The sequence below is a fragment of the Pseudophryne corroboree genome, chromosome 1 (assembly GCF_028390025.1).
Source record: "Pseudophryne corroboree isolate aPseCor3 chromosome 1, aPseCor3.hap2, whole genome shotgun sequence".
Taxonomy (NCBI): domain Eukaryota; kingdom Metazoa; phylum Chordata; class Amphibia; order Anura; family Myobatrachidae; genus Pseudophryne; species Pseudophryne corroboree.
The window spans coordinates 504,210,281-504,234,416 of NC_086444.1; the positions used below are offsets into that span (position 1 = coordinate 504,210,281).

General features: G+C 42.3%; 1 protein-coding gene across 2 annotated transcripts in view; it reads right to left on the bottom strand.

Annotated features, from left to right (window-relative positions):
- The window catches only part of LOC134895820 (annexin A1-like), a 46,416-nt gene that overhangs the window by 17,906 nt on the left and 4,374 nt on the right, over window positions 1–24,136 (bottom strand). For both annotated transcript variants that reach the window (XM_063913867.1, XM_063913868.1), the window contains exons 2-8: window positions 23,736–23,809; window positions 17,630–17,717; window positions 15,864–15,958; window positions 10,330–10,443; window positions 6,158–6,248; window positions 3,864–3,943; window positions 2,511–2,567 (exon numbers count right to left, since the gene is read on the bottom strand). In XM_063913867.1, the coding sequence (XP_063769937.1) occupies window positions 2,511–2,567; window positions 3,864–3,943; window positions 6,158–6,248; window positions 10,330–10,443; window positions 15,864–15,958; window positions 17,630–17,717; window positions 23,736–23,795 (585 nt within the window). In that variant the 5' untranslated portion in view covers window positions 23,796–23,809. The remainder of the gene's footprint in view (window positions 1–2,510; window positions 2,568–3,863; window positions 3,944–6,157; window positions 6,249–10,329; window positions 10,444–15,863; window positions 15,959–17,629; window positions 17,718–23,735; window positions 23,810–24,136) is intronic.

Here is a 24,136-nt window from a genome sequence, read left to right on the forward strand (position 1 = left end):
CTGCCGTAATGTGTAAAAAGGGGGACGCTGTCTGCCGTAATGTGTAAAAAGGGGACGCTGTCTGCCGTAATGTGTAAAAAGAGGAATCTGTCCGCTGTAAGGTGTAAAAGGGTCTCTACCTGGTGTAGTGGTGCTACTGTGCGGCGTAATTTGAAGAATGGAGACTACTGTGCACCGTTTTGTGAATTGGTATTATTTTGTGGCCACACCCCTTCCCCACGAAGCCACGCCGCTATGTATTTTTGCACGCGCCTACGGCGCGCACTGCCCCTGTTTTGCATGCAGGGGTGGGGCTCCGATGCCGTTTCTTGCACACAGTGCTAAAATGTCTAGTTACGGCACTGTTGCTAGGTATCCATTTCTCCGGCCCTGAGCAGGTCCCCCTCACCAGATCCTCTCCAGGGGTGAGGGGGTGGACTTGGATGGGATGTGTAGGGGGGGGTAGCCAAAGCATTTTGTCGCACCTGGGCCCACCGCTCGCTAGTTCCGCCACTGCCAATCCTAATAAAGTAGGTACATTGATGGTCATTCCGAGTTGTTCGCTCGGTAATTTTCTTCGCATCGCAGCAATTTTCCGCTAATTGCGCATGCGCAATGTTCGCACTGCGACTGCGCCAAGTAAATTTGCTCTGCAGTTAGGAATTTTACTCACGGCATTACGAGGTTTTTTCTTCGTTGTGGTGATCGTAATGTGATTGACAGGAAGTGGGTGTTTCTGGGCGGAAACTGGCCGTTTTATGGGTGTGTGTGAAAAAACGTTGCCGTTTCTGGGAAAAACGCGGGAGTGTCTGAAGAAACGGGGGAGTGTCTGGGCGAACGCTGGGAGTGTTTGTGACGTCAAACCAGGAACGAAACTGACTGAACTGATCGCAGTTGCCGAGTAAGTCTGGAGCTACTCAGAAACTGCTAAGAAGTGTCTATTCGCAATTCTACTAATCTTTCGTTCGCAATTTTACAATGCTAAGATTCACTCCCAGTAGGCGGCGGCTTAGCGTGTGCAAAGCTGCTAAAAGCAGCTTGCGAGCGAACAACTCGGAATGAGGGCCTTTGTCAGATGTTGTGGTGTGCACCAAACAAACCCCTGATGGCACTCACTGTAATTACACTGCTCCTCCTCAGCCTGGTCTGGCTCCCCCTCTCTTTCCCCTGCAAGCTGCAGCAGCTTACTTACAAGTCAGCCACTCACTGTCACTGACAGTCGCAGACTAGTACTGCTGCTGCTGGAAAAACAGGTGACGTGTCAATGCTACTGCCGACCGCCTGCCAGTATTGAATTTGTCTTCCTAAGAGGAATGCTGGCTGCATGCTGCTCCTCATCAGTGGCTGGCATTGGCATAGCATAGGAGAGAGGTGGGCATGTGGCGGGTGTGGCAGGTGGGCGTGCGAGCAGCATGACGTAATCACATCACATCACGCTGTTTTTGTACATGGAGGTGGAGCCGCGAGTTTGAAAGCCAGTGGCAGTGGCACCCTTGATTAACCCAGGCGTCCGGTCAGTAATGCAGTCCTGACAGGCTGCAGCGCAGAGGGGACAGTAATCAGCCTGCTCGGCGATCGCTGCATCAGGCATGTGAGATCAGGGTGCCAGACATTAGGGGGTGCCTATGCACACCAGGCACCCCCCCTGCGCACACTTATGATGGCTGCTAAAAACAGCTAACGAGCAATCAACTCGGAATGACCCTCATAATGGCATAGAATATGTACTCACCACCACTGCAGGAAAGCCATTCCTCCTGCCCAGAGCCAGCAGAGCTCCCTCTCTCTCCAAAGCTGTCTCTCTCCAAAACTGATGAATGTAAATGAGCAGGTACATCTCCCAGAGCAATCTACTGCACCAGAGCCATCTGCCGCAGACTGCATCAAAGGAGTACTGTGCATAGTGTGAGACAACTGCATCTCCCAGGAAGCCATGCACCGCAGATGGCTTTACACAGCTGCCTCATATCTCTCGGAGCCGTCTATGGCACACTACATCATGGGAGATGTAGTGTTCTCACACTGTACTCTGAATACAGGGCACAGTGTGAGAAAACTACATCTCCCAGGAAGCCGTGCGCCGTGTACGGCTTTACACTCAGTGGCTGCCTCCAGGATGGTCAAAATGCCTGTCTGGGCCGGATAAGGCCTGTGGGCTGGAGGTTCCCCGCCCCTGTTCTAGAAGATAATACCTGGAATCTGAGTGGTTGCTATGGGCAACATCCCATCTTAAATAGAACTCCCATCTTAGTAAATTTACCCCATAATCTTCTTATAAGCCATGAACACAGCATTTACAGTAAAATCAGCTTTATTAGTAATATGCAGGTTCTAATGAAATGACTAAATCCAATTGACTCAGGTCATTATCAGTTGTAGTTATTATTATGACCTCAAACATGTATCAGCAAGTAAACAATTGGTAACAAGATACAGAGGAGTCATTTGAATGTCATATACAACATGTTGGATCTAAAGGTGTTTCATTGACACAAACATTCAAATACAAATGAGCCCAACAAATCTCTTACCCTGGCATCATTATCAACAAGTTCATCGTTCACACGGGTATCTTCACTACGGTCCCCCTATAATACATAGAGATTTTGTTTATGACAAATAATATTTAGAAATATATATAAAACATCTGTTATTGTTTTACTTAACTGATGTCTGCCTAGATTACTTTTTACTGTATCATAAAGAAATCATTAGTAGTCTGCCTTGTCTCCGTGGTTAATAATGTTGTTGTAATTTGAACCCATTCCTTATAAATACAGAACACACTTTAACTATTTAATAGACTAAATATTTAATTGCAAGAGAACCACACGGATTCTAGACTGCAGCCAAATACTACTACAGGTTGAGTATCCCTTATCCAAAATGCTTGGGACCAGAGGTATTTTGGATATGGGATTTTTCCGTATTTTGGAATAGTTGCATACCATAATGAGATATCAGGTGATGGGACCTAAGTCTAAGCACAGAATGCATTCATGTTTCATATACACCTTATACACACAGCCTGAAGGTCATTTTAGCCAATATTTTTTTAATAACTTTGTGCATTAAACAAAGTGTGTCTACATTCACACAATTCATTTATGTTTCATATACACCTTATACACACAGCCTGAAGGTCATTTAATACAATATTTTTAATAACTTTGTGTATTAAACAAAGTTTGTGTACATTGAGCCATCAAAAAACAAAGGTTTCACTATCTCACTCTCACTCAAAAAAGTCCGTATTTTGGAATATTCCGTATTTCGGAATATTTGGATATGGGATACTCAACCTGTATTACTATATTTATTTATTTATTTATGGTTGTTTTTTTATTATTATTATTATTATTATTATTATTATTATTATTATTATTCCAATAGTGCTCACTGATACAGTATACATGTATGTAATCAATTTGATAAAGAGAATGGTCTAAAAAGGTGCTATACCTGTGATCCCTGACTCCACCACTAATTGCTAGCAGAACTGTACATGGCAGTGTTAGTTAGTGCGCATGTTCACTGCTAGAGGGCATGCAGTGTAGAGTGTCTAAAGGGACCCTCTTTGCAACTTGGCGCTCCAGCCAATAGGAAGAGTGTGGCTCTAGGAATCAGTGCTATGTGAGGATGGTATAGGTACTGCTAGGTAAGCATAAGTTTTCAAAGTTTGTTCAACATTAGGTGGCCCCATCATGCCAGTAATAATGAATGGGCCATTACTATGTTAGCACTTCTGCATGTGTAACGGAATCCATAAGATCACCAGTCTCAATTTTCTGTTTGTGAACATAAAAGAAGAAAGTGAGCAGTTTGTTGATTTGTATAACCATGCATTCATACATACATACATACATACATACATACATACCTACCTTTGCAAGTGCCAGTAATGCTTTTTGGAAGTCTCCAGATGTATCTGAAGTTATATCCTTTGCTAAATCATTCTTATACACTGTAACAAAGATTATGGACACTTAGTCATACTGTGACATGCTATGAATTTAATAATGAAGGTATGTTTACTGAGCTGGGACACATTTTATTGCACTGTGTTGCAGCCAGGGGTGCTGGAATGTTTTGAGGTTGGGGGGGGTGGGGGGGGAGCGTAGTAAAAATTACATTTTGGCTCCCCCCCCCCCCCCCAAACCTCACCAACTTCCCAAGTGCAGGTGAGCGCTTACCTCCAGGCGACTCCTCTTGTAAAATCAGTGTGCTGCCTGCTGTGCCCCATGTCCCTATTTTCTATCACCTCTTTTCTCTTCTTACTCCCACTACTTTGAGAGTTACAGGGAGGGTGAGGGCAGGGATGCTAGGGAGGAGTTACAGGGATGGTGAGGGCAGGGACGCTGATGGCGGATTAAGAGAGAGGGTGAAGGCATGGACGCTAAGGGGGGAGTTACAAGAAGTGTGAGGGTAGGGGCACTGAGGGTGGAGACCAGTGCCGTAACTAGGCATTTTAGCGCTGTGTGCAAGAAACTGCATTGGCGCCCCCCCATGCAAGATAGGGGCAGTGTGCGCCGTAGGTGTGCAAAAATTATATAGGGGTTTGGCTTCATGGGGAAGGGGTGTGGCCACAAAATAATACCAATTCATACTACGGTGCACAGTAGTCTCCATTATTCAAATTACGCTGCACAGTAGCGCCACTACTCCAGGTAGAGCCCCTTTTATACATTACAGCAGACAGTCCCCCTTTTTACACATTACGGCAGACAGCATCCCCCTTTTTACACATTATGGCAGACAGCATCCCCTTTTTACACATTAAGGCAGACAGCGTTCCTTTTTTACACATTACGGCAGACAGCGTCCCCTTTTTACACATTACGGCAGACAGAGTCCCCTTTTTACACATTACGGCAGACAGCGTCCCCTTTTTACACATTACGGCAGACAGCGTCCCCCTTTTTACACATTATGGCAGACAGAGTCCCCCTTTTTACATATTATGGCAGACAGGGAGTTAGAGGGATGGTGTGGGCACCTGATGGGGGAGCTACAGGGAGGGTGATGGCATGGACGCTGAGGGAGAGTTACAGGGAGGGTGAAGGCAGGGATGCTGACTGGGGATTTAGAGGGAGGGAGAGGGCATGGATGCTGAGGGGGGAGCTACATGGAGGGTACATAAACAAATGCTGTAAATCCCCCCCAATTGTCACTTACGTTACCAGATATTTGTGCCTTCTCACCCACCCACACGTGAGTCTCAGCTACTGCGTGCTGTAGCTCCCTTCTAAAGCAGCCCACAGAGGAGGCGGGGCTTGGGACAGGACTCGGAGGTGGACCTGTGCTTTTGTGGTCTTCCTGGAACACTGGTGAGGGCGGCGCATGCACCACTCATCATGCTGCTGGTGCCGCTGCTGCCTGTGATAAGTGTGTGACAAGCAGTGGCAGCAGCGGCAGCCGGCAGCAGCAGGCAGGCAGTACAGTGCGGCTCCATGAGTAGGGCAGTAGAGAGAGGGGAGCTGCTCTTCATGCTGCGGCGCACATCAGCAAGGTCGCAGAGTGGGGAGAACGCCTCCCTGCTTTGCAGACCCTGCTGAGCGGGTAGCGCCTGGACAGCATTCCCCCTCAGCTGCGCCTGCATCTCATTTGGGGGGGTCATGCTGCCCCCTTGCCCCCCCCTCCCCCCCGTTCTGACGCCTCTGGTTGCAGCTAATATCTATCAGAAGCTTCTTTCTGAACCTTTGGACTAAGCCACATCTACTGCATAGCATAAGAACAATACATGTAGTCTTATAACAAGGTGTGTGTATCTTTACACCCAACACAGCTCTTTAGAGTCCACTTGTTTGATACAGGTACACAGAGGAGTCCTACTTATCCACTACCCCAAAAACCAAGATGGTCTGGAATAAGTTCAGTGTTGCATATATTAAGATAAGGAGATGACAGTTAAAATGTTTGCGAACAACAACTTCTGCTCTAACTACAAAGCATTTTGACTGTGAGTGGGTCTGTTCAAGGATACCAGAGACAAATCTTGATGAATGGCTGTTGTGTATGTCCATTATATTCTCCAACAAACGTACCCAAACCAAATTCTTTAAGCCCCAACACTTAGCACATATGGGAGGGATGGGGCACTGATAATGGGGGAAAAAACACTACATTTCTTTTATTTTGGAGGGAAGAAGATTTAGAAAAAGTCCTCTTTAATACTTACATTCTCTGTAAACTCTGTTGATATCCCTGAGTTCAGAGTTTGACCTTGATACAAGGATTTCAATAAGTGTATCCTCATCAGTTCCCAATCCCTAAAAAAATCGACAGGTTTACGTACCCTGTACAATAAAGCACATTTTTTCATAAAAAGATTGCTTGTAGCCAGTTAAGAAAAGTACACAAAGCCGGACCTAGGCATAGGCAAACTAGGCAAATGCATAGGGCATTTGGAATGCCTGGGGGCACAAGCAGCTTCTGCTGATTAAAATGATAATTAGCATGCCTATATTCTGTGTGACTACGGCTGTATCTGCATATGAAATGATACATTACAGTGTATTCCTGGAAATCACTGTAATGTAGTATTTTGTATGCAGATACAGCCACAGGCGCACACAGAATATAGGCATGCTAATTATCATTTTAATCAGCAGAAGCTGCTTGTAGGTCCTAGTCACATAGCAATGAAAATAAGATGCATTTTCTGCAAAAAAAAGGCACCCAACATTAGCAGAGCTGGGTGGGAGCTGCATGACATATTGAAGCAAGATGAATGAGGACACATCTGTATCCAAGCAGGGGCAGAGGTCACAGTGTTAGCAGCTGTGTGAGTGCTGTGCGTGGGTAGGTTTGTTCTACAAGAGTGGGCCTAATTCAGATCTGCAGCAAATTTGTTAGCTAATGGGCAAAACCATGTGCACTGCAGGTGGGGAAGATATAACATGTGCAGAGAGAGTTAGATATGGGTGGGGTGTGTTCAAACTGAAATCTAAATTGCAGTGTAAAAATAAAGCAGCCAGTATTTATCCTGCACAGAAATAAAATAACCAACCCAAATCTGAATTATCCTCAGTGTTCGGCATATGTGTAAGGGGCATTATGTCTGTCATGTGTATAAATGAATTAATGATGTGCGACATGTGTAAGGGGCATTCTGTGTGTCATTATGTATATAAGGGCATTAATAGAGTTTGGCATAATGTGTAAGGTGCATTATATTTATAAGGACATTAACAATGTGTGTCATATGTGTAAGGGGCATTACTGTGTGGTATTATGTGTATAAATGCATTACTAATATGTGGCATTATGTGTATACGGTGCTTTACTGTGTGACAAAATTTATAGAATAAGAAGCAATTCCATGTGGTATAATGTGAATAAGGGGCAGTACTGTGAGGAGTAACGTGGTACTACTGTGTGATGTAACGTGAAGAAGGGACACTATTGCATGATATAATGTGAATAAAGTTGTACTACTGTGTGGCGTAATTTGAACTGGGGCTACTATTGTGTGGCCATGCCCCTTCCCAAAAGAACATGCTCCCTTTTTGGACTGTGCGCCGAATGCGTACACTGTTCCTATTTAAAATATAGGGGGTAGGAGCACCAAAATGAGGACTTCTATGGGTGAGGGGTGATGGTGCTGGGAAAGGGGTGCAGGGTCAGAGGAGGGACTAGCAGCGGTGCTAGGGGGCACCAGCCAAAATCTTGCCTAGGGTATCATATTGATTAGGGCCAGCTCTGAAAGTACATAACAGTATATACAACAATGTTAAGCATTTAATTTCAGAATACAAAAGGTCTATATCTCACATGTGGCCATAAAACCAATTTACACTAGATTATAACTTGTTTATTTGATTGCTTTATAAATATGGTATATTAGGAGAGCCGAGCAAACTCTTCAAATTTGTTTCACAAAATATTCACTTAATTCTACATTGTCCAAATTACGTATGTTTTACGGGGGAAATAAGACTTTCAGCGTTCCCTGTCTTACCCGAATCACCTTCAAAATTGAAAGTTGTCATCCTAATTCCTACTCTTTTCATTTCACAAAATGCACATTGACAAATAGTATGTGGAGTAGCATAGTAAAAAAGGAAATTGAAGATTTAATCACTAATGCTATTTAGGCAAAATGCTGCCGTAATATTTGCTTATCTCAGCAATATGCTTTATATTTGTATTTATACGGTACATATGGGGTCATTCAGATCTGGCCGTTGGTGTGGCCTGCAGTGCAGTAGCTGTATTGTGGCTGCGCAGGCACACACATTGCGATCCCATCCCCAATGGATGCGACCGCAATGTGATTGACAGAGGCAGGCATTTGCAGGGCAGGAACATTTTCGGGGTGGCTGTGTGACATCAGACGCAGCCACTCTGATTTTAAAAATGGCGTCAGACCGCCTGATAGAGCAGCTGAGCTGCACTGCCATGGTCAACCTTAGTTGGGAGGAAAACCTCCCATTGTCCTATTAAGGGAGAGCCAATCTGCTCAAGATGGTATCTATTCCCTGTCTGTTATACCCACTGCAATCACTCCAGGAACTTTTGATAATAGCAGACATGCACCAATTTAATACATTATTTTGCTACTTTATCTTGAAGGGAAGTCGTGCCCATATAGCTCTACAGAAACTTAGCCAACCAAAATCAAATGGAGGCATAAATTTCCCGATATTGTGGCCTATAATCATGCGGCCCTCTTAAGACATCTACATGATTGGCTTTGTAAAGATCCATGTATACTAAAACCCCCCTTGGAGTAGGGTTTCCTGGGTAACATGGATTTAATATGCTTTCTTTGCCAACATGAACAGGAGGTACCAGATGTCCTGAAACTGAACCCACTTTTGTGGACAACTAGAAAAATGTGCCATATCCAGCGTCATAAGACTGGTTTGAATCCAATTAATTCCCTACATTTACCCTTAATTCAAAATCCCAACTTTCTGGATGGCATGGCTGCTTGCCCCTTCACTATGTGGAAGTTGACTGGGATCAATAATATTTGATCTTTAGTTTCTATAGATAATCAGCAGCTTTTGACCGTTGCTTAAGTATCCTCGCAATTTGCTATGGTTAGCCCCTATCCTTTAGCCTTTCTGTAAGCACGTTTTTACATGATTCTGTGCAGGGCCATTTTTCAAAGGGGCACTGCAGTAACTCATTGGACTGCCTTTTGACACACCTAGTGCCTAAATTATAAAGCCATATCTGTCCATTATAGGAATATTCTAGACTATACTGAGATATCTGGAGGCATGTCCAAGTGGTTAGTCCATTTTTATACCCTATCTTTACCTATTCTGGAAAAAGCTCTTTGGTTTTCACAGAAAACATTACTGGCTAGTATGTACACTGAACTTTTCCTAAACATATAATACAGTAGTTATATTTCTCCACTCAGACATTTAGACGTTTCCATACGTGAACCTCCGAGACCCAATCTTGCCCTAGATGCCATCAAAAGGAGGCAGATACATATCACTGCCTTTGGGCTTGACCCATCATTCAATATTTCTGGCACCTCATCCGTCATTATGAGGAAGCTAAACTTGTAAACTTTGTACCCTTCACTCCAGATAGGCGATATTTAGCCTTTTTTTACCCAAACCTTAGAATGACCTTGGAGAGTAAGAAGTTATTGCTAGCCCTAAGTGCTGCATGCAAGAAGACAATACTACAGGCCTGGACTGACAGTACACCCCTTAAGAAACCTTTATTTTTGTATAAACTTTACTTTCTGTTGAGGATGGATTGGGTGGAAAATATTCTGAATAAAGAGAAACAGGTGGAACTTTTTTACACTATGAGAATCATAAATTGGCACTCTCCCCCTCACTACTAGACAACAAATCCACCATATTCTTAAAAATACCACCTGGTGTCTTACAAGAGTGGTGGTACAAGATCCACCCATCTCTCGAAACAGATATGGTACTAGTTGGCATCTCCCTTCAGGGCCCCCAATATGATTTAGAGCTGCAGCTAAAATAATTGTTATTGCTTTCAAATATATAATTTTTTTTTCTCTTTTGTATACACAGAATGGATTTGTCCTTATGGACAGGAGTTTATACCACTGTTTTAGTCTTTAGTTAAAGTAAAATTCTATGTAAGCTATGTATTCTTTTTGGTTCATTCAGGTCCACCCACAATGTAATTGTGATGGATTATACAACAATTAGCACAAATTTGCTGTAATAAAAATGTTTATTGTACTCTGATGAACAAATTATGTCAATATTTTGCTGTGACACCAATATTTCTTAAATACTGTTATTCAATTGATTTCTAATGTCTCAATAAAAAATGATAAAAAAAAGTTATGTTAACATAGTGTATAACCAACTATTTGTTTTAAATTATTATTTACTGTACCTTTGTGGCGTGCTTAAGTTCCTGGGCATCAAATTCAGCATGGGTTTTCAGCAAAGCCAAAACAACTTCCTCTAAGTTTCCTGAGAGAGCTTTTTTTAGAGCTTCCTCCAGAGGCTTGAAACAAAAGATGATATAATAATAATAATAATAATAATAATAATAAATATGCATGACATGGCAGTCAAAAAGAATTAAGGCTTAAGGGCTCTGTTTATTAAATGTACAAATGTATTTTCCCCAGCTGGAGAAAATATTTGTCTTCCATTGGACCACACACATCAATATGCACATTGGCGTATCTATAATGGGTGCAGTGTGTGTGGTTCATCAGGTCCTCCAGGTCCAGGGGAACCCACACTGCACACCCTGCACCAAAGTTTAATTACCTATCTTACCGCAGTCTCGTGTCAGTGCCGCAGCAGAAATCACCCGGAAAATGATGTAGTGTCCATTTTCACAATGATTTGCATATGCATTGTAGACATTAGTCACTAGGAAACATGATTGGTGCCATGTTACAGAGACATAGGGGTATATGCAATTGCCGGCGAATCGCGGTAATTTTTCGCCCGTTTTTTAATTCGACACAATTCGACCGTCGAATTCCGGCAAGTGGGTGCCGGAATTCAACACATTCAATAAAAAACGGATTCGACAGTCCCGCTGTCGAAAAACGGTCGATTTGACGGATTTTGATTAGACTTGTAAAAATGTAAAAAAAAACGTGAAAAACGGTAAAAACCACGAAAAAAAATTGCGTGGGGTCCCCCCTCCTAAGCTTAACCAGCCTCGGGCTCTTCGAGCTGGTCCAGGTTCTAAAAATCCGGGGAAAAAACTGACAGGGGATCCCCCGTATTTTTAAAACCAGCACCGGGCTCTGCGCCTGGTGCTGGTGCAAAAAATACGGGGGACAAAAAGCGTAGGGGTCCCCCGTATTTTTTACACCAGCATCGGGCTCTACTAGCTGGACAGATAATGCCACAGCCTGGGGTCACTTTTATACAGCGCCCTGCGGCCGTGGCATTAAATATCCAACTAGTCACCCCTGGCCGGGGTACCCTGGGGGAGTGGGGACCCCTTCAATCAAGGGGTCCCCCCCCAGCCACCCAAGGGCCAGGGGTGAAGCCCGAGGCTGCCCCCCCATCTAAGGGCTGCGGATGGGGGGCTGATAGCCTTGAGAAAATTGAAAGAATATTGTTTTTTCCAGTAGTACTACAAGTCCCAGCAAGCCTCCCCCGCAAGCTGGTACTTGGAGAACCACAAGTACCAGCATGCGGGTGGAAAAACGGGCCCGCTGGTACCTGTAGTTCTACTGGAAAAAAAATACCCAAATAAAAACAGTAGACACACACCTTGAAAGTAAAAGTTTATTTCATACATGCCGACACATACATACTTGCCTATGTTGACCCGCCGACTGCCACGCCCCCCTCGTCACTGAAGAATCCGGGGTACCTGTGAATAAAATTATACTCACCTGATCCAGCGTCCGGATCTTTTTAAATAATCCTCGTACTTGGCCAAACAACAAAACGGCAACCCGGACCAAACGGACTGAAAGGGGTCCCATGTTTACACATGGGACCCCTTTCCACAAATGCCGGGACCCCACGTGACTCCTGTCACAGAGGGTCCCTTCAGCCAATCAGCGAGCGCAACGTCGTGGCACTCTGCTGATTGGCTATGCACGTCTGAGCTGTCAGACAGCGCATCGCAAAGCCTTACCATTATATTCAATGGTGGGAACTTTGCGGTCAGCGGTGAGGTCACCCGCGGTCAGCGGCTGGCCGCGGGTAACCCCACCTCTGACCGCAATGTTCCCACCATTGAAACTAATGGAGGGAGCTGTGCGATGCGCTGTCTGCCAGCAGACGCGCATACAACCAATCAGGAGAGTGCCACGAAGTGGCGCTTCCTGATTGGCTGAAGAGACCTTTCTGTGACAGGAGTCACGGGGGGGGGGGGGGGGGTTTGCATTCGGGGAAAGGGGTCCCATGTGTAAACATGGGACCCCTTTCAGTCCGCCTGGTCCGGGTGTTCGTTTTTTTTTTTTTTGCCAAGTACGTGGATTATAATAAAAGACCACAGGACACTAGATCACGTGAGTATAATTTTATTTTCAGGTACACCGTGGATTCTACTTGGACAAGTGGACAGAGGTCGGCGTGTGAACATAGGTAAGTATGTGTGTGTCGACATGTGTGAAATAAAGTTTTACTCTCACGGTGTGCGTGTCCTGTTTTTATTTGGTTTTTTTTTTTCAGTAGAACTACAGGTACCAGCGGGCCCGTTTTTCTCCCGCATGCTGGTACTTGTGGTTCTCCAAGTACCAGCTTGCAGGGGAAGCTTGCTGGGACTTGTAGTACTAATGGAAAAAACAATATTCTTTCAATTTTCTCAAGGCTATCAGCCCCCCATCCGCAGCCTTTGGATGGGGGGGGACAGCCTCGGGCTTCACCCCTAGCCCTTGGGTGGCTGGGGGGGACCCCTTGATTGAAGGGGTCCCCACTCCCCCAGGGTACCCCGGCCAGGGGTGACTAGTTGGATATTTAATGCCACAGCCGCAGGGCGCTGTATAAAAGTGACCCCCGGCTGTGGCATTATCTGTCCAGCTAGTGGAGCCCGATGCTGGTGTAAAAAATACGGGGGACCCCTACGCTTTTTGTCCCCCATATTTTTTGCACCAGCACCAGGCGCAGAGCCCGGTGCTGGTTTTAAAAATACGGGGGATCCCCTGTCAGTTTTTTCCCCAGATTTTTAGAACCAGGACCGGCTCGAAGAGCCCGAGGCTGGTTATGCTTAGGAGGGGATCACCCCACGCAATTTTTTTTTCTGATTTTTAACATTCCATTTAAAAATAAAAAAATAAAAATAAAAAAAATATTTTTAAAAATATATAAATAATACTTGTGCCTCCAAAATAGACAAACCAAGGGGGTAATTCCAAGTTGATCGCAGCAGGATTTTTGCTTGCAATTGGGCAAAACCATGTGCACTGCAGGGGAGGCAGATATAACATGTGCAGAGAGAGTTAGATTTGGGTGGGGTGTGTTCAATCTGCAATCTAATTTGCAGTGTAAAAATAAAGCAGCCAGTATTTACCCTGCACAGAAATAAAATAACCCACCCAAATCTAACTCTCTCTTCACATGTTATATCTGCCTCCCCTGCAGTGCACATGGTTTTGCCCAATTGCTATCAAAAATCCTGCTGCGATCAACTTGGAATTACCCCCCAAGTACCTAATCCCTTCTAATATAAATAGATATGCTATTACCAATAAAAAAAACGCCAGCAAAGTGTGGCGGATTGAAAATGACGAATTTACTGTCTAAAAGCACTGTTGTCGAATTTACAAACTTCAATTGAATATACTTTTGTCGAATTGCCGCATTTGTACCATTGCAGAAATGTCGAATTTGACAAATGTCGAATTTCATAAAAGTCGAATTTGGAAAGTCCGTTTTTTTGACGAAAAGTACTGAATTGCATTGTCGAATTTTTTTTTTGGCGAAAATGTCCCGTTTTTCGACATTTTCGGGAATTCGACCGTAATTGCATATACCCCATAGACTGTAGACTCTGGCACTACTCTAACACTGAGAGGAAGCCTGCTCATGGGCCCCCTTTTCATAAACCACCTCTGTATAAAGTATACACCAGTTCCAGGGGTGCCTCAGCTAGATCAATATACCAGAAATCTCTTTTATGACCATCTGTGACTCTTAAAGCTGACTAATTTCTGCTGTTACACTTCCTTTTCTGGGCAGCATTGACATTTCTTAGTTTGCATTCAAATGCTTTATGGCCTTATTACATACATATAGCACTTGTATTTGAGTTTTCTGAGCTTTGCATCTATAGTGTATAATGCAGTATTCTAAGCACTTAATTCATCTGGCATACATTCTTGAAACTGTAACAGTTTTGTCTCTGTAGCATCACTATAACAATCTCCTTGTCATTGACTGGGACCCATATAGACATTAATTGTCCAAGTATGGAAGTCATCTTATCAATGTAGTCCCTAAAACTTGTGCATTCACTCTACTTAGTGTTATACAGTATTCGGCTCAGATTAATTCTTATCATGAGACCCTTACCCTCATATGCTACCTGCAGTGATGTCCACATGTCACATGCTGACATTTCCCAGGAAACACTTAGACTTATTGTTTCCATGGCTTTTTCTACATTATCTTGATTTGTACTGAAACCTGGATTAATTGTAACTTTCCAATGCTTCTCTCACTTAAGTTGCATTTTCCATTGGGAACATCTATGTGGCATACTGTTGTTGTCTGAGTCATTAAGTTGAAAAAAGCCCATCATGGATTCAGTTACTGTATATATATTTATACACTGAGACACTCTGCAGCTTCCAGATCAACCTTTCTGTCATGCAGCATTCTATGGCATCTAGGGTGTCTGATATGTGTACTGTTTTGTGTTGTACACAATTATTAAATAGTAGACACCAGCAGAAAGTTTGGTAGAAACACCAGCCAGATAAACTTAACCGGAAGCTTGGATTTATTATTGCACAGTTTCAGTACAGCTGTACTCACAGTTATGTGCACAGCTAACAGAGATGGAGTGGAGCACACAGCAGACCATTTGGTTATGTATGAAGGCAGGATCACAGTATTACTCAGGGTATCCCACAAAGCTAAGCCGTATATCTCTATTTACTACTGTTGCTCTCAAAACCGTTGACAAGATGGTGCAGTGCATGCACAGACTAAAGAATGGTGGCCATCGTGGTAAAGGATGAAATGCTTCACACAGAAGCATCATGAAGGAATCACAGTAGCACACTCCGGGGCAGATGTATTAACCTGGAGAAGGCATAAGGAAGTGATAAACCAGTGATATGTGCAAGGTGATAAAGGTACCAGCCAATCAGATCCATTATGTAAATTAACAGTTAGGATCTGATTGGCTGGTGGGTTTATCACCTTGCACATATCACTGGTTTATCACTTCCTTATGCCTTCTCCAGGTTAATACATCTGCCCCTCCATGTGCTATCACCAGATCCTTCTCTGTTGACCCCAATGATGAATGTGCTGGCTGATGGTTGCGTATAATCATCATCCTTAGTGGACCCAAAGCAGGAAGCATCGTGATAGCATAAGCTCTTCTAGCTCTTCCCAGCAAGAGAAAATTACTAAATTTGCTTTAAAATTTACATTTTCACCTTTTAGGTTAAAATAGTTTATCACATCTGTATTAAAAATGCAGTTTGTGAAAAATTCTGCCCTAAGAAAGACAAAAGTTGGATTACCTGTATATCCTGTATATCCTATATATCCTGCACCTAACTGAATCAGATCCTCCATGTGCACTTTACTCGTCTGGTGTAGTGATAGAAACTAGATCTAGACAAGATTCAGCATTCAGTCTATTTATTATAGGGAGAAGAGTCCTTATTCCTGGTATCGCCAGTGATAGCTTTCATCGGCTGCCTGAGACTATATCTTCCCAATGTAAAGCAGTTTGGTTACTGGGAGAGAGAGATGCTCATTGCTCACCTTTCCAGTAGAACTCTGGTACGCACTCTTGATGGCTTGGCGCTGAGCGTTACTTCTTTTAGACACAATGTCAATAATAGTTACCTCATCAACACCTTAAAAATTAAGAGTTGAATGAGTTGATGTATAATGCTGGTGTGCAGAACTTAAAACTTACAATATACTGTACTTGATCGTATATGTAGTTAACTGGAAAACACATGCAAATTATAAAATCACTGTGCCCTCTTACCAAACTGGGATTTTGCTTTTAGAACTGCAAAACAATGCATGGTACAAACAAGCATTGGCAATGGTTTTGGAAATTTATATTAAAAAAAAAAAAAAACATCATTAGCATTATTTTACTAACTGTTGTTTACAGTTATTCTATCTATTTATTAAATTGCAATACCAAAAATTTGGGTATTGATTTGATTGATTGATTGATTGATTGATTGATTGATTGATTAATACAAAATCTAATCTTGCTGCCATTGGTATTAATGTGTTTATTAAAAATACCCATCACTGTGTTAGATTGCTGATATTTTCTTACAGGCGATATCTTCAAGAGCAATAATGTTATACAGTAATGTATATTGCAATTTAACAGCACATGTTATGTTCCTGTGTAATTTAAATAAATACATTTGCTCCTATTTTAAAATGTAAAGAGTGATCGTTATCTTAATGAGGATATATTACAGGTTGAGTATCCCATATCCAAATATTCCGAAATACGGAATATTCCGAAATACAGACTTTTTTGAGTGAGATAGTGAAGCTTTTGTTTTCTGATGGCTCAATGTACTCACACTTTGTTTAATACACAAAGTTATTAAAAATATTATATTAAATGACCTTCAGGCTGTGTGCATAAGCTGTATATAAAACATAAATGAATTGTGTGAATGTATGCACACTTTGCTTAATGCACAAAGTTATTAAAAATATTGGCTAAAATGACCTTCAGGCTGTGTGTATAAGGTGTGTATGAAACATAAATGCATTCTGTGCTTAGACTTGGGTCCTATCGCCATGATATCTCATTATGGTATGCAATTATTCTAAAATACGGAATAATCCGATATCCAAAATACTTCTGGTCCCAAGCATTTTGGATAAGGGATACTCACCCTGTATTATCGTTGTTATTAACTGACTGATTATATTGCATATATCACTTGATTATTAGAAGTTTGATGATTAGTATATCTTTTTAAATTTTAATGAATCAGTGAAGTTTATACTAAGCTGATATAGTTAGGTTGGACTTTACAATTGTATTTTATATTAGTCTAATCACTTCCATTTATTAATGTCAGCTTTTATTTCATTGTTATTTGTTTCATATGAGGTTTAGACAGTTTTTAGCCGTATCTTAAGCTACAACTTGATATTTTTAACAATGGAGTTAACAATACCATGGAGAGTCGGATTTTGTACACTTAAGCACCTGTGTATAGTAAGAATATTTTATTTCTCTTTTTGTGGGTTATGTTCCTGCAACCTTATCAATACTCTACAAGGTCTAGTGGGAACTCAACTTCTATAACTTTGAAATTAAAAACATCTATTTTGCATCCAAGGTGTAGTCAGTTGTTTGATCAATAAGTAATAAACTAAAAATAAGGGGGGAGTGGGGAATGAAATATGCACTAACTATAATGGCAAATGGAACCACAGGCTATTCATTCTTTAAGTATTTCTATGGGTGTCAAATTTGGACAACTCTTATTTATTTTTAATTGAGAAAGCAAATGTGAAGTAAAAGTTTGACATACCTTTAGCTTTCATGGCTTTGTCTAAGGCGGCAGCATCTGCTGATGCATCATAACCTGGAGCTCCCTTAAGGCCACCAGTAGCTTTTTGCTGGAAAGCGATTACATTAGACATTAAATAAAAGGCAGATCCCCCACCCCCCCCACCCCCCCCCCCCCCCCCCACCCCCCCCCCCACCCCCCCACACCCGACCCCCCCCCCCCCCCCCCACGACAAATTTCATTCAAGTTCTATGGATACATATTGCCTGATATCCATAGACCAGACTCCCTGTATTTTCATTATCATTTTCTATTGTTACAGAATATTCAAATTATGATACATTACAGTATGTAAGTTATCTGTGAAATAGGAATGATATATTGCACTGCTTCCCCCTCCTCTCTATTGCCTTTCTGTACAGATGTGTCACACACTGTGGCTTTAATTGCTCGAAAAAGCACCATGTTCTGTGTGATTTGGCCATGCCAAGCATCTTTTTCATTCAAACTGTGGGTCTTATTTGCCCACTAACACAACTGGAAGCAACCAATCTGCTTTGTTAGACTACGCTGATCAATTTGATGTTTGACAGAATGAGTCTGAATCTGTGTAAGAAGTGCTTCAATGCAGCATCTGTAGCTTTTTCTCACACCAAGTTCCGTTGTTCTTCATCTGCGACTTTGCACATTTTTAAAACTAACACCTGAGCAGTTAGAGTTGCAGCCCAGCATCTCTAGTATACTTTGAGTGGTATTTAACTGTGCCTGTGATGCAAATAACACAAACAAGTTAAAATAAAAAAAGATGCTAAGCTACATATTTCACAGATAGGCTCCATTGCATCGGGCATCTTGAGCCGAATGGCGTATTGAGGTTAGGTCTAGGAGGTCACATCTGTACAAATGTGCTGTAACCTGCAATCACTTTCTCTGTGTTCTTCTGCTAGTGCAGCTTAGAAATTGAATACAAATGTCACATTTATATATATAGCACAACTTCCTTTTTATGAAATGAGCCAAAACTAACAGCAGGGATTTCCATGTTCCAGTAATACTTGTTTGTGACAAATTCCATAAGCTGCAAGAAGAGTGCATCATCCAGATATCATCATCAGAGTGCATCATCAGATATTGGAGAAAGGATAATTAATAGAGTGCCGGGCCGCAACCTGTGAGCAAGACACTGAAGGAGAGCAGGAAGGGATCACTGAGGGGGAGGAGCAGAGGTAAGGAAGAGAAGGGGAGGTTGCAGAATGTGAAAAGTAACTTAGAGTTGCCCTTCCCCCATGGAAACAGAGCAGCTGCTTGAGGCTGTATGTGTCAAGGCATAGAATCTATCATTGCCTGAATTCTGCAGAAGCTAAATGGCAGCTTTATTCCAGAAGAAAGTGGTGGACAGTGTTCCATGGTGATATCTCCTTTGACACACTGTTGTTCATACATAATCAACTTGAGTTGCTTGGTCACTGATGCTTGAGCTAAATGTGCCTCAGTAACTAGTCTTCTTCCAAGGTCAGTGTGGTCTTCTATTACAGCAATGCTAGACAAACAGTAATTCTTGGTAACAAGGGCCATCCAGCATTTTTGATCACGTTAATGACCATGCTGGGTTGCTAATTGCATGATGACTAAGCCTCACCTGTGTTGATTCCTTTTTTTAAAAAATTCCCTCTTTGCCCCTTATTTACTGGGATTACATTTTTCTAATCTACCATCTCTAGACACTTTCAGTTACTTCATTTCTAACTATTTTCTACTTTTTTGGACATACTATATTTAGACGGTTACACTGTGTCAGTTTAGTTTAACTCAGGCCCTGGCAGTCATTACAGAATTTAAAACCCACACACTGCAATATATGAGATAAAATATGAGATAAAAGGCAATTTGGCCATTATGAGAGCGGGTGTGGATCATTAGATCGACAGTGTCTAGGTCGACAATGTTTAGGTCGACCACTATAGGTTGACAGTCACTAGGTCGACAGGGTTTGAAGGTTGACAGGGTTTCTAGGTCGACATGTTCTAGGTCGACAGGTCAAAATGTCGACATGAGTTTTTCATGTGTTTTTTGTGTCGTTTTCTCCGTACAGTGACCAGGAAGCCCAATTAGTGCACCGTGTCCCCTTGCATGGCTCGCATGGCTCACTTTGCTCGCCATGCTTCAGGCAAGGTGCCTTGCTCCGCTACCGCTGCGCTCGGCACAAGTTACTATTCCCAATCGTAGTCCGCATGGATCGTTAAGTATGAAAAAGTTTTAAAAAAGAATTTAAAAAAACAACTCATGTCGACCTTTTGACCTGTCGACCTAGAACATGTCGACCTAGATACCATGTCGACCTTCAAACCCTGTCGACCTATAGTGGTCGACCTAAACATTGTCGACCTAGACACTGTCGATCTTCAGACCAGATCCCATGAGAGCATCTATAGTATCACAATGTTACAATGATAAAATAATAAATAATAATCTTATATTTTTGCATTGTGCAAAATTCAGAGGCCACTATAGGCCTCTGTGTTATCCTCTTTCAGCCACAATTGAGGAATTATCCAGCCAGTGACATGAACACAGAAGCCAAGTATCAGATTTGGCAAAGCACAAGTGGCCAAAATGTTGACTGATGGATCAGGCGGACAGATTGGGGCATGTGTGCAAAAATCTACTTTTCTTTACTACACACATATGATAAAATTGTGTTGTTGTTTTTTTTTTTTTTACTATGAAGTAACTCACACTTGGGACACCTATACTGTGCCTGGAAACAAAGGTTGGGATCATGCAGACGGACGTTCAGTAGGGGCATGCACATGAAAGCATACCACTGGAGATGCAGAATAATATCACTTGCTGCATCCCCGGGTGTGCCTCCTAGTGTAGAGATATGTACTTATGACAGCATTAAAATGTATCTTTACTGTTTACATTTTTTTATGAAATAAATGATGCAGTCCACTTCTTAAATTTAGTGACCAGCACCAGAGCTTTTCTCTGGGTGGGTTAGCACTAAAACAGGGAGATTATTAATATTATTAATATGAGGTCACCCTGTGTGGAAACTAGCACCAACCTGTTCCACACTGGGCACATTATGCATGTAAGAGCAACAGAATTGAGTACACACATTTTATGGAGGAAATCAGGCCACAAAAAATGTGTGGGTAGTGGGTACCACCAACCCTCGGGAATGTCAGCCTGCAGCTAATGCTTCTAGTGTATGCGACTCATGCATATAGTTCTACATATAGTAGCATGTCAATTCATAGCAATCACTGGCAGCCATTGACTGGTGCTTGCCATATAAAACTAAAAGGGTCAACAAGTATAAAGCCAGACTGGCTTGCTCCTGATTGGCTACTTTTGTGGGGTCAATATACATAATCATTCATTTGTGTCTCTGAGCAAATAGCTTTATTCTCAGATCGCATTGTTCTCTTTAGTTTTAATCCATTTAGGAGTCTAATAAAGAGGTAAATGAGGGTTTTGATGGAATCTTTATTTTAAAGTGCTTAAAAATCTGTGTGTTTTCTTAGATACCATTGTGGAGGGCTTAGGTCAAAATACTGGCAGCCGGAATTTCAACAGTCAGAGGCCAACTGCAGGATCCAGTCAGTATCCCAATGGATCCCGGACTTAAGTACAGGGGTTGGGGTTATAGCTAAGCACTAGGGGGAGGGCAGAGCCGGCCATATGCATAGGCAAACTAGGCAATTGCCTAGGGCATTTGATATGCCTATGGGCATCAGCAGCTTCTGCTGATTAAAATGATATGTGGCATGCCTATATTCTGTGTGTAGCATTTCATATGCAGATACAGCCTCAGTCTCACACAGTATATAGGCATGCTGCATATCATTTTAATCAGCAGAAGCTGCTTCTGCATCCTAGCCACATAGCAATGCAAATTAGATGCATTTTCTGCAAAAAAAAGGCACACAGCATTAGCAGAGCTGGGTGGGAGCTGCATGACATATTGAAGCAAGATGAATGAGGACACATCTGTATCCAAGCAGAGGCAGAGGTCACAGTGCTAGTGGCAGTGTGAGTGCTGTGTGCATGTGAGTGGGTTGGTTGTGCAGTAGTGTTCGGAATATGTGTAAGGAGCATTATGTGTGTTATGTAAAAATGCATTAAAAATGTGCAACATATGTGTAAGGGGCTCTATGTGTGTCATTATGTGTATAAGGGCATTAATAATGTGCGGCATATGTGTAACAGGGTACTACTGTATGTGTGTCATTATGTGTATAGGGGCACTAATAATGTGCAGCAAATGTCTAGGGGGCACTATGTGTGTCATTATGTGTATAAGGGCATTAATAATGTGCAGCATATGTGTAAGGGACATTATGTGTAAAAGGGCATTAATAAAGGTTGTCATAATGTGTAAGGCACATTATGTTTATAAGGACATTAATAATATGTCTCATATGTGTAAGGGACATTACTGTGTGGCATTATGTGTATAAGGTGCTCTACTATGTGGCATTGCATATAGAAAGGGCACTACTGTGTCGGCTAATGTAAATAAAGAGCAATAGGGTGGGGTGTAATGTGAATAAGGAGCAATTCAGTGTGATATAATGTGAATAAGGGGCTCTACTGTGAGGAGTAACGTTTATAAGGTAAAGTGATACTACTTTGGGATGTAATATGAATTATGGACACTATTGCATGATCAAATGTGGATAAAGTTGCAGTACTGTGTGGCGTAATTGGAATTGGGGTTACTATTGTGTGGCCATGCCCCTTGCCAGCAAAAACACACCCCTTTTTGGGCTGTGTGCCAAATGTGCGAACTGTTCCTATTTAAAATATAGGGGGTACAAACACCAAAATAAGGACTGCTATGGATGAGGGGTGGGGGTGCTGAGAAAGAGGTGCAAGGTCAGAGGCGGAACCAGCGGTGGTGCTAGGGGGCACCAGCCAAAATCTTGCCTAGGGCATCATAATGGTTAGGGCCGGCTCTGGGGGAGGGTTAGGTCTAGGCTGTGGGTGGTGGATGGTTAGGCTGCAGGAGGAGGAGGTTTGGGTTAAGGATAGGGGTAAGGGTAGTGTAAAAATACTTACCGGAATGTAGCAGGATTCTGGCCGTTGGGATCACAACTGATGGTATTTCGTACCAAACCCATTGTGGAACTACATGTTCCACTGCCCTGATAGAAATCACATGCTGGTCTTGTAGTTCTACAAGCACTGGTGTGCCTAAGCAGTCAATGACCTCCAGTGCTTGCAGAAAAATAATACTACAGTATGTCTCTTTTTCACTTACTGAAGTATTTTTCTGGCACCCACTACTGAAGGTAGTTAGGAAGATCCCCTGTGCTGGTATACATTGGTTGGTTGAAGTGGGCTGTGGATTTCTGCATCTAAAGTGCACATCAGAAGCTAAAATTCATTGCTAGTTTGTGGAGGTGTACAGTGATAACGTCATGTCACAGAAACAAGTATGGGTTTGGTGGACGTGATTGGCCTACTGGATCGCTGCTCATTTTTAACAGCTGTCCTCCCATTATCAAAGACAGTGCACCAAACCTAAACCTGTTTCCTTGACATGACATTATCACCATACACCTTGACAAGTTGTTGATGAATTTCAGCTGCTGATGTGCCTTTTAGACGTGGAAATCGGATCACACTACACACCTCAATGTTTGATCATGTTTCCGCCAGTCCAGCAATCTTACAACTGGCATTGGGAATATATGACTGAACTGAGGTGCGGGCTAATGGCTGTGAGGGAAAGCAGTGGTCTACCTGCTCTGGCCTGGTGGGAATTAGAATGAAATAGAGAACATTACACACATGAGAAGACTTGTTATCTAACTTATTGAACCACTCTCGTAATTTCTCAAAGGCACTCAGCATTTATAAAGTCAACAGTGTGTTTCAATATTTAGTGTTGTAATTCTGCTTTTAGATGTACTGTACTTGTTTTGTCATTTGAATAATTAGTGAAGATGGAGCATGTAACATATATATATTTACTCAGGCATTCAGTTTCAGTGGGTGCAATTTGTAGACTTCAATAAGACTATTTCTACAACATGAAAAGCATGTAAAGATTGTTAACAGAAAGCAAAACGATTATGATCATTTGTCTATTTCAATAGAATTAAATACATACCGTTTCAGAATTAGTCTCCAGGAAACAGGCTTGTCTCAGGAACTCTTGTATGATAGACATGGTAAATTGAGCTTCTGTAGAAACAAAAACACAGTTTTCTGAATAAAAAGGATAAAGCAAAATTTTGGGCAAGTACTGCGCACTGAGTGACACCCACCCAAGTTACACCACTAGGCAAGGGCCAGCAGTACATTTTTAAGTACATCATTTCTTCAAATACAATTAATCAGATTGCTTTTATAAACCAATGTACCTCTAATTTCCTTTATACACCAATCTTCTTATTGCAAGTCTACTTTATACTCTACATAGAGGATGCTGGGGGTGGGATTGGGGTGTAAAATACTTAATTAGAGGGCACTGGATGGGGGTGGGAGGGGCAATTAAATAATGGAGATCTA